A 15,908-nucleotide genomic window follows, 5' to 3' on the forward strand; every position below is an offset into this window, starting at 1 on the left:
ATGATCACTGTTTATCTGTCTTCCCTCCAACTCCTCTCAGAATTCAGAGCTAGAAATACCTGCATGGCCCGCTTCCCCATGCTAACCACTTCAAACAATGTAACTGCCTCAACCACTTCGCCATTCTGCAGCTGGCTCACTCTTCTGCTACTGGAAGAATTTCTCCTTATGTTTTCACACTGTTCTCGGACCTTCCGTTTCTCTCTCTGAAACAAGTCAAGGAAAGAAAGTATGTGAGAAAATGCAACACGTAACAGCCATTCACAGATACACAAATTATCCCCTAAGAACAAGTTTATTTTGCTCTCATTGTAATGATTTCCCCAGGGTGCTAACTTTTAAGCTTCAAGGACACTGATAAAGTCTTATCAAACATGACCATACCAGAAGGGGATGAAAGAAAGGATTTACCAGTTTGAATTTTTTCTCAACAATGAGTCATAAGCACAGGAAGGTATAACAGAAAATAAGCTTCTGAACACTTGTATACTACCCAGAAGGCACTTTTCAGTGACATCTGTAATTTCTGAAGAATAGACAGCAAGCACAGAAGCTCTTCTACATCTTTTCACTCACAGGATAAACACACAACCTGCAAATTAACATCAGCTGCACACAGTGCACAGCTAAGGACGAACACACTCTGAAATGAACTGACTGTTCAAAAGCCAGCATTGAGGCTCTGATGCTGATGGAATTTGGGGGTCAAGCTGTATCCAGTGACTAGATTTTAGATGCACTGTATTGTGATTGTTTTATGTAATACTCAATTTTGTAACAATTGAATGAGACAGAAAATAAATTCCATAATTAAAAAAAAAACTTAAAAATTTTTAAAAATCCACTTACTGGTGTTTTCAGGTTGCCATTTCTCACACTACTGCCGTTCTGCACAGCAGACTCGGGCACAGTCTCATCATGGACAGCATTCTCTCTGAAATGTAACAAACACATTGCAGGGGTTAGCAGTGAGAACACAGAACTACACACTTCAGTACAAACAACAGAAGAAAATAACAACATATACACATATTTTAATATTTTTAATGAATCATTTGGAAGTTATGTCATTTTGTTACTAAAAACCAAACAGCTACCTTTAAAGTACAACAGAAATTTGAGGCCCTTTTCAAACTACTTGTTTTCCTGCAAGATATATAATTAGAAAACTAGCAAGACTATCAAAGCTATCAAGGAAGTAGAAAGTAAGTAAACAAAACAGAAAGCTGACATTGACTTAAGGCGGCCTTTGTTGACTTACGAGCTTTGCACCATGAAGCAGTAACACAGTATGCCTTCACTTCATGGGTGCTCTACACAAAACAAGGCAATAACATTTGATGGGTCTACAATTTAAAATGAGGGGAAGAAGCTGTTTTACGTTGTCTATAAAACATGCTGAAGAAAAAAGACACATCAGAAATTTCATTTGCAGGTCATTGCTAATATGATGGAGGAATAATTTTATAAATAAAGATGCACCTTCTGGGAGATCTGAAGCAATACATTTATCTGCAATGAAATCATGTCACGTCTCATCATTTCCAATGCTAACAATATGCTTTGCCAAAGGCCATGTTTGAGCAGACGAGCTGGATCCCACTTGTGCAGCAGGTTCAGTACTGGTAGCTGGCTGCTATGGCCTCCTTTAAAGCTACGGTGGCCAGGACATAAGCCAGTTGACTTGTACTATAAGAAGGCACAAAAATAAACATGACAGTGTACAGTTACTTTCATTTTCATGAGACTGCTGCAACAAGAAAGTGTACTAACACAAGTGACCACTTTACAAAGAAAAAAAAACAGTGTATTGCACTGTCAGATACAGTCAACCCTCCAATACCCAGTGCTGGCAAACCCAGATGGAGAATTAACTGTGCTATGGATGCAGAGCCAGCTCGATCCCAGATAGGTTTATCAATGCCAGATAAGCACTGTTGTCGTTCTTCCCAAGACTGTTTCAGTCAGACATTGCCTCTGCAAAGCAAATCCTGAGGCTGAATAGCAGCAACTGCAGGACCAAGGTTCTGACGTTATTTCATTAGTGACAGCAGACAGACATTTTTATTTAAACACTACTTTTTTAATCTACTGGAACACATCACTGTAAGTGATGTAGAAATAGGCTTCCAAAGACTCGTCTAAAAATTCTATATGAATATAAAAGTCTATAAAAATATATCAAATTTCTAAATACAGTTTTACAAATGCTGAACTTCCCTACACAGAAAAGTCCCATGAAAGTTAAATTCAATCAACATCTTGTCATAGAAATGTTCAAAACGTGCCACAGTGTTTGACAGATGGAAGCCAAGAAAATAACTCAGGATGAACCAATCCGTACATCAGCTGTCTGGACTTCTGCATGTTAAAGAGAGGGATGAAGTATAATTCACAACTGAGTCAGTTCACTATAAGCAATACTTTGCAAAAGTTTTCAAATGTTTTCTTTGATTTATAATTGCAAGCCATAGAGATTAAGTATCTCAAGCACCACCAGAGACTTCCTAGTTGAAAAGAAAAAGCAGCAAGAGATAGCAATATCTATTGCTTTTCTGACGGCAGTTAGTTCTTCCCAGATTCTTCTACAGACCACAAATAAACAAAAAGAATCCAAACGTGTTTGTCAAGGAGCTGCTTATCCTATGTGATTAAATACTTTCACTCTTTATTTCAAAGCAGACTGCAACATTATGAGGCTGGACTAACATGTCCTTACTTGCACTGTTTCACTAGAACTACAACTCAGACGCCAGCCAACATGGTGGTAACATGCGTTACCTGTTTCTGCATTATACCTCAACATAACGCTCAACACACTCTAAAACAACTTTCCTGAACTATTTACATGTAATATCCAACAACTTACTCCACCCCATAATGAAAATAAACACATTTCGTTTGATTACAGCAACCACAATTGAGTCCAAGTTGAATTAAAACATTTAAATAATGAAAAAATCAGAACTGCTGCAGGACAGTTCAGTCAAGTACTTGTCTGATCACGTACTGCTTTTAATATCTCTGTCCAGAATGTACTTCTTTGAAGCTTCAAACTCATGCGTCTCTTTCCCAAGAACATCCTGAAGGATGGCACTACAGATGGTATCTACTGGCCTTGTGCTACTTACTTTGTCAGTTTATGCCGGGCAAAATGTACCTGTAGCAAAAGGGGCTCAACAAAGTAAGTGAATGCCTGGAATATTCACTTAGTTTCAGAACAGCATGCTTACCAAAGCTCAGCAAAACCTGCAAGAACAAGAAGACTGCTGATCTACAGCTTCCTCATGTTGGGCTAACACCACCAAGTAAAACAACATCTCTGTGATAAAACCAGTCAGAGTAACTTTCACATATGCACTAAATATCTGTCTTAAACACTCAACAAATGTAACTAAACACTAAATACTAACACTGAAAAGCCATTTAGTTTCTAAATTGTTTTGATTATTAGTGCACCACAACACATAACAATGCCACAGGAAGCACTGTGCTACAACAGAGAGCCTACACAAAAGTAGAGATTTTTTTAAATCCAGATAATATCAATACTCATGTTCCTCCTTAATCTTTTTTTTTCTTTTTCCTTTTAATACTGGTTTCCAGTAAGGTTATTCATAAAGCAAGTACTTAAACATTTGTAGGAAGAAGGAGCAGCTTCTTCTACATAAGCTACTACATAAGAAGATGAGCTAAATAGCCAGTTACCTTCCTGGCACTTCTGAAACTAAGAGGCTGGCTTCAGATGAAACATACTGGAAAGGACACATGGGAAACTGTATTAATTGTCATCATGGACTATGAGGAATACATGTCTCAGCTTTCATTAGAGTTTAATGAAGCAAAAGACCTGGAGCAGACTTGCTCAGAAGGTGACAGGATCAGCAACGGCTGGGCTGCAACGAGTCCAAAGCATGCAACACTAGACATCTAAGAAGCTTCACTCTTTAGAACTAGACAACATATACCCAAATGTTTTAACTTTATAGTTTATTTATTTACATCTGCTCTTTCTACTTCAAAATACCATTCTGTAAACAACAATACGAACACATTTGCTTTATAGCTCATTTCAACCGATGACTGAAAACTATGAAAGGGAGAAGACTTGACGTATCCCTGATAAAAACAGCTACAGAGAAGCAATGCCCCGCTCAATGCCAGCGGGGAGACTACAGATTCAGCACCCCCAAATTCACCACTGAAGTGAACACATGCATTGACTATGAATCTGCCCATTATTTTTTTTCAAAGTAGGTTCATTTGCACTGTAGCGAATAAGGCACAGAAAAGCTTGTAAGGCCAGGGTCTCTGTCAATCAGCATAAAACACTACATTAAGAAGATGCTAAACAACACATAAAAGGGAATAAAACGGAGACGTTAGTAAGAAGACATAGTGCATAGCAAATCCCTTTTTTTCCCCTCCCACCAAGATGACACATTGTAGACTGTCCCAGTATCTGCAGGGCACAAATTCAAGGGACAGCACCCTGATTTAACCAACAAATTTTACAAGCGACCAGTGCCAGGTCTTACTTTTGGCTGGGAAGGTTACTGGCTGCGTTGGGCTCGGCTATCATCTCCACCACATTATTTCAGACAGCAAGCTAACGGGATCGGCACCGCTTTTGAGGAGACTTCACCAAGATCGGTAGCGTCAAAAACTTAGCAAAGCTTTGGCTCTTGCGGGCGTAAACGGCAGCCAAAAACTGTCAAGAAAAGAAAACAGAGAGTTAATTCTAGGCAGCTCCCTTAAGCCAAGCCGGAAAGTCCCCCGCAAAGCCGAGCCGCAGAAGGGGATGCGACCTCAAGACACTAATTCGAAGGGAATTCGGAGGCGGGACCGCTGCACCTGGCGGGAGCCCTGACGAGGCCGGGCGTACAAAGCCGCCGGAGAGCCGCCCGGCCCGCTCACCCTCCTCCCCCCCTGGGGCGGACCCCCGTAACGCCGGCGGCCCCGCGCCCCAGCTCTGCCCGGCGGCCCCCGCTCCGCACCGGCGGGCCGCCTCAGGGGCACCGGCGGCGGCGGCGGCGGGCCGGCCCGGGACCTCCAGCCACCCGTAGGCACACGTAGGCAGGACGTACGGCTGCGGGATGGAGGCGGGTGCGCTCGCTGCCGCGGCGGCGGCCCAGGCGGCGGCGGCGGCGGCGGCGGGAGGAGGAGGAGGAGGAGGAGGAGGAGGAAGGAGAAGCGCGCCGGTGCGCGCGCGCCGCGCGGGGCCCGCCGCTCACCTGCCGCGGGGACGCGCTCCGCGGGCCCGAGCGCGCGCCGGCGCCGCCCCCCCCCCCCCCCCTTGGGCTGCCCCTCCCTTCGCTGCGGCGGCCCGCGCCCCGGCTCCGGCCCCGCCGTCAATCACGGCCGCCCCCGGGCACCGTCCGGCCTATCAGAGGCGGGGGTCGCCGTCACGTGGCCCAGCACCGCAGCGCGGGCGGGGCGCCGGTGTCCCCGGGGCTTCCGTCGCGGCCGGGGCGATGGCGGAAGGACGCGGCCCGTAACGGCCCCTCCCGCCGCCTCGGCCGGGGAGGGGGTGGCGAGGCGCCGCCGGCGGCCGCGCGATGGGGCCCGGCCGCCTCTCGCAGTCGCTGCTGCTGCGCTGCCGGCGGGCGGCGGCGGCGGCGGCGGCTGTCGTCGCGGCCCGCTGCCGCGGCGGGCCGTCGTCCGCCCGCCCGCTCAGCGCCGCCGCCGTTCGCCTGCGGGCTCCTCAGAGGCCGCCGGGCAGGGGCGAGCCCCCGCGGGCGGGCGGCGGAGGGCGGTGGAAGGAGGTGGCGGGCGCCGGCGGGGATGAAGAAGACGAAGAGGAGGAGGAGGAGGAGGAGGCGGAGCTGGAGGAGCTGCTGGGCCCCTCTCCGCTGGCCGTGGAGCCCGGCGCGCAGCGCGTCGCCGTGGTGCACCCGGCTGTCAAGTGGGGCCCGAAGAAGCCGCCGCTCACCAGGGGTGCGTGGCCGCGCCGCGGCGGGGGGGGGCGGGTCGGGCCGCTTATCCCCCCGCGGGTCCCGGCGGGCAGCGCCGCTCTCCCGCTGCCCTCGGCCGCCTCGGTTCTGCTCCCCCCCCCCGCCCGTTCCAGTGCTCTTCGGCCCGCGGGAATACCCGTAGGGAAGTGGTGCCGGTAGCGTGGAGTAGGCCCGTTATCGCGGCGGTAGAGCTGCGAAACGTTGCCCGGGCCGACGAGCGAAAGACGAACTCGGGCCAGAGGTGTGGGTCGCCGTTTCCCTCTGCGGGAACGTTTTGAAGGAGGACGCGATTCGGCCGAGCTGTGCTTTCGCTCGCGAATCGCGCCCGCGGCGGGTCTCGGGCGGCCCAGCGGCTCGGTGCGGAGAGGGACGGGCTGCCCGAGGGGACAGCCGGGGTTCCCCGCCGTTAGCAGGACGCGAGTAGCCCGCAGCCCCCGGGCGGGCGGCAGTCCTTCGGCCTGAGGGCTGCCCAGAGCTCGGCTGAAGAGCAGGAGTACTGCCCTGTCCGTGGGAGAGAGCGCGGCGAAAACGCGGTCTTGTGTAAGTCCTCTCCCGGGCTTAAAGAAGTGCTTTTGTGCAGTTACCTAGCCACGCAGTCGCCAGTAATTCCTCTACAAGGAAAGAAGTGCTTTTGTGCAGTTACCTAGCCACGCAGTCGCCAATAATTCCTCTACAAGGAAAGAAGTGCTTTTGTGCAGTTACCTAGCCACGCAGTCGCCAGTAATTCCTCTACAAGGAAAAAAGTGCTTTTGTGCAGTTACCTAGCCACACAGTCACCAGTAATTCCTCTGTAATGACCTTATTTCGCATTGCTGCTCTTAGATTTCTCTCAGAAATCCTTGTAGCTAGTTAATAGGCATTAATCGGGCACAGTTAAGATATATGATGAACTTGACTCGATGCTTCTCCCAACACTTCTCTAATTGCAAAGTTGTAATAGAAAGGATTAAGCATCTTGTAAGTTAGCTTTTTACATAGAGGCAGTTCATACATGACACATATTCTTGTGTTCAAATTTATTATGTCATGAACCTAAATCTCATTTAGTTTTATTAGTGCTGCTAATTATAACAAATTGTCACGTTGCAGAATTTACATAACCACTCCCATTTTACAACTGAAAAATAAATAAAATATGAAAGCACCTTTCTGTCCAGACATACAGAAGAATAGCGGTGATACCTTTCCATTTATTTAGGCCCTCCAGATGAAGAGCCTGAAGTCTGAACAAATGGTGTGGAATGATTGTTGAAACACCACAGGTACAGCAGGAAATCTGTGCATTTTACAAGGAACACTAACAGTATGAGGAGAAAGAGGATCATGGTTATCTTTAAAAAATACATTGCCTTTTGGACCAAGGTAACCTATTTAATATACAAATTACATTTTGCTATCTAGAGAAACTTGACAAATCTGTTAAGAAAAGAGGAAAAGATTGGCAAATCAAAACAATCTACTGATCTGATACACCTGTGTAGTCTTTGTGATGTCACAAAGTCCTCAAAAAATCAGTGCTTTGCCAATTTTTTTAGATGTTTTTAAAAAAATCTAAATTTTTTTTTTTTAAAAAGTGACTGATGAACCAGAATACAGGATTGGAATCGGCTGCTTTTAGCAGGTCATAAATCAGTGTAGGTCCTTTATGAATAAGTAGCAGTGAAGTTAGCAGCAGGATATGCTGTATTAGTAATTCTTTAAATATTGCTGCAAAACACCAAGGAATTAATCACATGGGTTTGTGCTCATCTGAAATAACAGAATTTGTTTTCCAGCTAGTTATTCATTTCACTTCTTGAGGCAAAAAACTTGGTAATTTCTTTGCTGACAATACAATTTAAAATTCTTCTAAATCAACAACCATGGAAATAATTTGTACAGGCAGAAAGATGCTTTGTGTGATAAAGTTGCATCAAACTAGAAGTTTGATTACTCTGATTAGAGGTAAGACATTTTGCTCCTTGTGCTAGAGGCTAAAATAAATACCCTAGTAGAATTTCAGTGTAGCTTAGTCTGTTGCTGTTCATGCGCATACTGTAGTTATTGGAAATCTGAGCAAAGTTATGATGGTATATTGTAATCTTTTTTCCTTTTTCTTTCTTTTTTTTTATTGTGTGTGTGTTCCTAAAGCTGAATTACAGATTGCTGAAGCCGTTGCTCTTATAGATACCCTTCAGAACTGGACGGTTTTAGAGAAAATAATTATTCCTACAAAAAATCCTGACAAGAAGTTTATTTTTGGCAAAGGAAACTTTCAGGCGTTGACAGGTAAGGACTGAGATTTTTCAGCGCTGCTCATTCTAAATGGAAGACTTCTGCAGCTGAACTGTTTAAGGATGGGTATTGAAAGGTGAAGAGAGGGAGAATTTTGTTTATCCATCATGTAGGTTTGCAAGCAAACTTCAAAGAATTTTTTTAAGGTTACAAAAGCAGCACAGAATAGAAATAACCTATGCTCACTGAAAATGTGTGAAGCAACTTAATCCCTACGTTTATGTGATTGGCATAAGTGAAACTGGCAGCTGTTCTTGACATAGTACTAAATTAGTGCAATTACAACTGTTCTGTGAACGAAGGATATGGTGCCATTTAATATGAGCATTCTGCTCAACATAAAATGGTTTTATATTCTGTGTGTTTTAAAAAGAGAATTGACATTTAACACTGTGTTTTGCAATGGTTATCCATCTTTTAGAAAAGATTAAAAAATTGCCCCATGTGACAGCTGTCTTCTTGAATGTGGAAAGAATATCTTCACTAACAAAGGTAATATAATATCAAATCATGCTCTTTACATCAGTATTGTTCGGAAGCTATTGATGTTATGAGAAGTAGGGTGAGTTATGACTGAATTTGCAAACGGTAATATATGAAGCCACCTGGACTGAGTTTTGTTGAAAGGAAATTTAATTGCTATTACATTTGTCCAGTTGATATACGTGTTTCCAGCTCTGATGCATGAAATTTTCCAGCAGCCTAATAGCTATTTAGTATAGACTCTGCTCCCACATTTGCCACTGGCCCTGTTTCAAATGTTGGAAAAGTTACTCAAGGTCTTTTTCACAAAATGAAGATGATAACCCAGCTTTCGTTATGAAGAATGTCAACATTTTGGATTAGCTATATGCACAGGTTTCTATATCTATGTGGATAGTGTATTTGTTTTCCTGTAGTTCTGTGGATGCTGTATTGTGTTTTGAATATGAGGTGTAAATTCAGAGCAAGGTTATATTTTGAATATTTGAACTTTCATTCCTAACCCTTAAAAAAGTCCCGTATTTTAAATGGATGGATTACGTTGAGGGGAGGAGCATGCTTCACTGTTTTTTAACACTGGCAGTAAAACAACTGGTGCATGAACTATAGATGCTCTTTGAAATGCTCAGACAAACTGAAATAAATACTTTTAGGGTTTTTGCATGTACAGCATCATGCAGGGTGTAAAGCGCATGCAAACTCTGCAAGCAAACATTAATGCTTTGCTGGTAGTTTTGAATGCTTTCCCTGATTATAAAGCGAACAGAGATGTAAGTATCTCTAAGAGATAGTTACCTCGAGCACTTCAGTTTATTGGTGAAATGGAAGTTGAAAATGTTTCATTGCAATTTCCTAGTTTTTATTCCCTAATCTATAGTATGAGTTCTTTTAGTACTAGATTTGTTTAAAAAAAAAATTCTTTTCACAAATCTAGATCTTAAGAGCAATTTAACAGGGTTGATTCAAGAAAGTGCTCATAAGCATTGCCCATCCATTGAAATGGAATCCTGAGATCCTCTGTGTTCAGGTGTCTGTCAGCTAACTATAACTGTAGTGCTGTGTAAGAATTGATCTACTGATACTGAGGGGGACAGAAAACATCTAGGTTATTTTGTCTTACATGGCTAAAGAAAGAACTAGAAGATGCCTGGGGCGTGAAAGTCTTTGACAGATACACAGTTGTACTTCACATTTTTCGTTGTAATGCCCGGACCAAAGAAGCAAAACTTCAGATAGCATTGGCTGAAATTCCACTTCTCAGGTACCTCAAGCTGTGCAAATCACATACTGTTACTTACATATTGTAGTGACTATTTCTTTACAGTAACAAAAATGGTAATACTGTACTGTAGAGGAAAATGACACTGTTTCAGTGCTTGCATAGTATGCTCAATGATTGATTAGAGCATAGAAATATTTGCTATAATGTCATTGTTTTAAGCTTCTGCAGTGCTGACAGGCAAAACCAGAAAGTGTTCAATAGATAATCTTACAAAATATATTTCTCATTAAAAGATCCCGGTTCTTTCTAATGCGGCAGGTTAATTGCAAGAATATGTAGGAATTGGATATGTGTATCCCATATATAATATTGATGGGTTTAATAAGGAAAGCTATAAACAAGGAGGATTAAAGGCATTAATTTGTGTCTGAATTTTCGACATTTCTACATTACGTGGCATAGAAATATTTGTACATGGCAGTTGGCGTGAGCTGTGTTGGATGTATCAGAGGCATCTTTGGTTCTCTGAAATTTCAGAATAGCCATTATAATTTGCTAAGAGAGTTGCATGCTTTTTCAAACCACAGTTAACGAGTCGGGAAAATCTGGATTTTTTTCGCCAGGCTTCTTGCCATAAGGTGGTTTTATTTAGAGCTCTGTCATTTAGTGGTTTTATCTGTACTATTAGAATATCGCTACTGCTTCACATTTGTTATGCATTTTAGGATAGCTTGATTAAAGAAAATTGCTTCTAATTAACTGTTATTCCACTGCCAGGTCAAATCTGAAAAATGATGTGTCTTGGCTAGATCAGCAGAGAGGTGGCTCAAGATACATCATGGGCTCAGGTAAAGTTCTCATGAATTAGAGGGGTTTTTTTCTCCATAGCTTTTAAACAAATTTAATTGCATCTTATTTTATCTGGAGGAGGCTGGAAGGAAAAACTGTTTGTGTTCTGCATCTAATTCAGTGAACGTACAAAAATTTATTGGAAAGAAATAGTAAAGTTTTGGTCTGTACTGGCTCAGTAAGTGGCCGTGGACAGATTATTTGCAGCCACAGGGGTTTATCATAAGTGTACTTGGTTATTCTAGAGTGCTTAGCATATGTTTTAATAATTACTTATCACTTTGACTCTTAGGCAACAGTTCATAGTTTTAGTTGCTGATTTATAACTTCATATGCCCTAGTGCTAACTCACTTGATTTCCCAATGCACAACATCACTGGGTTTACTGTTTCTCTTGTAGACTATTCTGCCAATTATTCATTTGTATTTTTCAGGTGAAACATTCATGGAGACACAGAATCGTATCTTGAAAGAAAAAGAACTTAAAATTAGGAATGCCCTGGAGAAACTAAGAAGAAAAAGGTCTTTACTTAGAACTCAGCGCAGAAAACGCGAGTTTCCTATTATCTCAGTAATGGGCTATACTAATTGTGGTAAGCAAAAACTCGTGAAATTGCAACACGAAAGAGCTTACATTGTCTAATTTTTAATTAGAAACTCTAGCCGGAATCTCATTTCAGTGTGAATAGGCTTCGTATTTTAATTCGTTTTTAAATTGTGTAATGAATATGTGTCAATTAGGATATAGTTAGGAAAGCAAATTATGCTTGTTGTAGTTAGATTCCCGCCCCCCTTCCCTCCCCCCCCCCCGCCCCATGTCTTGAAGACATGGTTTGGAGAAATGCCTAGCACCTATCGTGCCAAAAAGATTTTATATATAGTGCTGTAGACTGTACTGTTAGTGGCCCTTCATACAAATCTCTATTACTTGATCAGAAGGGGTAGAGAAAAGTACATGGGTGTTTAGATCACTGTGAAGGCTTGAGGCATAGGAGGAAAATTCAGGAGAGTTGGCAGTTGATCTGAGAAATGTGCTTAGTAAGCACTGTAGCTTTTCATTGATTGATGTATAGTGTTCTGATATGTGTTCATAAGAGAATCTAAATAAAGCTAAAGGGTTTTTCTGTTCTTTTATTTATAGCTTACACAAGTGAATTCATACACAAAGCATAAATACACTTTGGACTAGACACTTTTTTCAGGTTACATTATCTTAAGACCATTTCATTTTCTTATTCAACATCTTTATAAAAACAAACTTCCCTTGCACTAATTTTGTTTTCAGTTATATACTCAAAGATTTGTATTACACTGTGTCTTTTTCTTAACTGTGATACTTCCATACTTCTAAAACGGAAGATTCAACAAAATTATATATATATTACAATTATGTACACATAACTGAAATACTTTAACTAGGGTATACACTGAGCACTTTAGTTTAATGACTGAATTCTGTGAAATATTCATTAAGTTAAATAAATGTCTCTAGTGTAATGTTCATGAGGAAATGCCCAATAAAAACATAAACCTAATAAGCTACGTGTTATTAGTGCTTCTGTTTATTGTTGGATTTAACAAATAAATATTGAATTGTTTTATTTGACAACAGAAGCACTGAGGAGTGCATAAGTGTATGCTTCCTAATGCTGTCGTGGCAGTGCTCTTCAGATAGTCTTAGAGGTGTGAGAGATGTGGGTAGGTCGTTTCGCAGGTCAGTTCAGTCTTTGATCATCTTGTGATTTCGCAGCATAGCTTCCAGACATGGTCTTAAATCCAATTCCAAGTTATAAAAGTTAAGACTGTCTTTGAATTTCCTAACATCATGTAGATAACTAATCATAGGCTAGATTTAAATTAGTGAGTTGTATGATGTAACATATCTTTTCATATCTAACTCACCTGAGCCTTTCAAATTAAATTTCTGCTTGAAACAAGCCATTAAAGTCTTGTCCTTTTTTTCTTTAATTAGGAAAAACTACTTTGATCAAAGCTTTGACTGGCGAAGCAGGACTTCAACCCAGAGATCAGCTGTTTGCCACTCTTGATATTACAGCCCATGCTGGCTATCTGCCCTCACATATGGCAGTTATTTATGTTGACACCATTGGCTTTCTGACTGATCTTCCACATAATCTGGTTGAGTCCTTTTCGGCTACGTTAGAAGAAGTGGCTTACTCAGTAAGTAGTTGACTAAACCTAAATAGTGCATCCGAATAAGTTGAGGCTAGCTTTCTTGAGAGTTAAAAATGAATTAAAGTCTCTGGAATGTTCCGTTTTTAACTTAAGTTTTCCTATAGCACTAAAAGTGGGTGATTGTGATGTGATGCAGGCAGCATGTAATAAACATAAATGTACTTTTCCAGTCATTTTCTCATTAAAGTTAGTTTCCTGTGTTATAGCAAAGTATAAAGCTGCATAAACACAGATACTTAAACAAAAAGCCTGTATTGTCAAAGGTAATGAAGTTCAGTGGTAGCAAAATGCCTCTGAGGACTAGACTTCACCATGTAATAATAGGATTTTCAAAAGTCTGCAACTATCCTGTTTGTCTCTTATTCTGAAATGTTAAATGAAAGGCAGGAAATTTACTTCTTACTCATTTTCAGAAGTTTGAAGCAGTATCTTGAGCAAAGATGACAAAACATTTTGAATGCAAATACTGAATTAGGTTTATTGGTTTTTATCATGGCAAACATGATCGTGTACTTGAAACTGATAACTTTTGTATAAAGCTTTCTAAAAGTGAAGCACCAGTAATAGTATGTCAGGAACTAAGGATAAGGATAATCTTCTGCATTTTGAATGTAAGAATAGAATTACAAGTTACATAGGGTTTTTCCCCCATTTTTGAAACAGTTTTTCAGCCATTACTCTTCTAAAACCTTTTTAGAGTTCAGTCTTTTTCTTCTCTAGTATTTTTGAAGTCTTACTGTTATACAGCCTTGGCTTTGAAAAATTGGGTCAGTTATTAATTGAAATCTGAATTCTGTAACTAGCTTGGTTGACAGGGTTTGTTTCAGAGTTGTTAGAGGTAATTCATCCTCAAGTGAAGACTAAGCTGCTGCAGATTTTTCTTCCATCGTGGTGCAAAAAACAGCATTGGTTTAATACTGTTTTAGCAGTTCATTTTACAGTGTTAACCTGCCAGTGTATTATCTAACGGATAGGAGAGATACATGAATTATCAATGCAAAAATAGTATAAAATCTCTACAACCTGGTAACTGGTATGTTTCAGTAACTCTTATATATTCAATATTGCTTGCTAGGATCTGATAGTTCATGTGAGGGATATTACTCATCCAGAAACCATTCTCCAGAAAGCAACCGTTCTGTCAGTTCTGAAGAATCTTAATCTTCCCAGCCATTTATTGGACTCAATGGTAGAAGTTCATAACAAAGTGGATTTGATAGAAAGGTAAGCAGGAGATGCTAAGTGTACTTAAACATTTCTTGTGTTCTGGAAGCTTTTTAATTCTTAGTCTAGAAAAGAGCTCCCACACTTCTGAATACATTTAATAGTGTTTCCTCAATCTTTTACATATGTAACAGTGGTCTTAAAAAGAATTAATTATCTTTTAATTACAAAAGAAATCACTTGAGTCATACAAGAAGTGGCCTCTGTAGGAAGGTGCCAGTATGAAGTAGCACAGTTAAATTGTCTGTGCTTGGAATATTTTCACAACCTCATCTTCAGGAGCAAATGTGCGAGCAATTGTTAACCTTTCAGATATAAACCCACTGAAGAAAATGCTTTAGCCATTTCTGCTCTACATGGACATGGTTTAGAAGAGCTGAAAGAAGAAATAGAGAAAAAAATCTTGACAGCAACAGGGAAGAAGATTCTGACAGTTAACATCAACTTAGAGGGACCTCAGCTAAGGTAAATAATGTTGAATTGTAAGAAGGACTTGGAGAAATATGAAACTCTTAGTTTTGCATGTCTTAAAATTTCCAAATCATAGACTGATTTTAATCTGTGTTAAGAATTACAGGGATAATTATCAAAGTTTTCTAACTTACTGAGAAAAAATATCCCCATTAGATACCCTGGAGTCTGCTTCTTAAAGTGTCCTTCAGAGTTCTGTGTACAATAAAACATACTTCCTGAAAGACCATGCCACTGGTCCTGGAACCCAGATTTCTGATAAAAACACAAATCTGAAAGGTTTATGAAAATGCTGTACCCTATTTCCAGACAGCAAGTAGCAAATGAAAAGTTAAGTGAAGCACTTAATCTTTTAAAGTATTAAATTACCTCGATTGGACCATGTTGACCTAAAACAAAGATCACATTTTATGCAGTATGTCATGCCTTTAAGATGCTAATATGCTTTTACTTTTACAGTTGGCTCTATAAAGAAGCAACAGTTCAGGAAGTAGAAGTCATGCCTGAAGATGGCACAGCCCGGGTGAAGGTGATAATCAGCAATTCTGCTTTTGGCAGATACAGAAACCTCTTTCCCAACAGTAAGATTTTTATGCCATGAAACTGCATCCTTTTCTAGGAAAAGAAACTGATCTCATTAAGAGGATGTGAAATGAAGTTAATGACCTGTTAGTCTAGGTGTTGAAGAGCGTATTTCTTCTCCAGTTGATGTTTTTGACGCATTTTAGAACTGGACAGTTTCAGAAAACTTCTGTTTGGAAACAGTAAGAGCTTTGGGCTTGATTCTGTCAGCAAGCGCAAGGACAGCACTAACTTCTTAATGTTAAAACAGTTGTTCGCTATAAGCTGTGGATCTCAAACACATGGAAATCACTGGATGGCATCTGAATTAACCTTCAGAAAAGTACCAAGTTTCTTAAATAAATCTTTTTACCCCATTTTTAAGAATAAAATAATAGTAACTATAGTTAAGGTGTCTCAGATGGTCCTTGGAAAATGAAAGTGAACAAAATGTTATGGCTTGTATATGAATAATACAGATAAATAAGGTATTCAAGCAGAATGCATGCACCTAAGTAAAATAATTGCCGTGTCTTACTGCAGTGAAGCAAAAAATCCCATAGATTTGTATAATTAAGCAATAAATAAAGTTAGCTGTGAACATCTTTTACCCATACAGTTTTCTTGCCTACAGTAATTTATCCACAATACCTATTACTGTGTCAGTTTTTAGA

General features: G+C 41.0%; 2 protein-coding genes across 7 annotated transcripts in view; one reads left to right on the forward strand and one right to left on the reverse strand.

The window, feature by feature from the left end:
* Positions 1–5,436, reverse strand: part of LOC104318782 (cohesin subunit SA-2) — a 62,462-nt gene extending 57,026 nt beyond the window's left edge. Inside the window, exons 1-5 of one of the 6 annotated variants that reach the window (XM_069769935.1) lie at positions 5,235–5,433; positions 4,539–4,711; positions 1,483–1,689; positions 850–934; positions 60–206 (exon numbers count right to left, since the gene is read on the reverse strand). In XM_069769935.1, coding sequence (XP_069626036.1) covers positions 60–206; positions 850–934; positions 1,483–1,508 — 258 coding nt within the window. In that variant the 5' untranslated portion in view covers positions 1,509–1,689; positions 4,539–4,711; positions 5,235–5,433. Of the gene's footprint in view, positions 1–59; positions 207–849; positions 935–1,482; positions 1,690–4,538; positions 4,712–5,087; positions 5,187–5,234 lie in introns of those variants that run through there. The other 5 variants (XR_011322071.1, XR_011322072.1, XM_069769933.1 and 2 more) reach the window with 5 other exon arrangements.
* Positions 5,437–5,442: 6 nt separating this feature from the next.
* On the forward strand, positions 5,443–15,848 carry GTPBP6 (GTP binding protein 6 (putative)). The gene is made up of 10 exons (XM_069769940.1): positions 5,443–5,937; positions 8,085–8,222; positions 8,650–8,720; positions 9,842–9,972; positions 10,711–10,781; positions 11,217–11,375; positions 12,755–12,963; positions 14,054–14,202; positions 14,515–14,667; positions 15,133–15,848. Exons 1-10 carry the CDS (start codon positions 5,559–5,561, stop codon positions 15,272–15,274), a joined length of 1,602 nt encoding a protein of 533 aa, XP_069626041.1. The 5' UTR covers positions 5,443–5,558; the 3' UTR covers positions 15,275–15,848.
* Positions 15,849–15,908: the final 60 nt, after the last annotated feature.

Source organism: Haliaeetus albicilla, chromosome 25 (assembly GCF_947461875.1).
Source record: "Haliaeetus albicilla chromosome 25, bHalAlb1.1, whole genome shotgun sequence".
NCBI lineage: Eukaryota > Metazoa > Chordata > Aves > Accipitriformes > Accipitridae > Haliaeetus > Haliaeetus albicilla.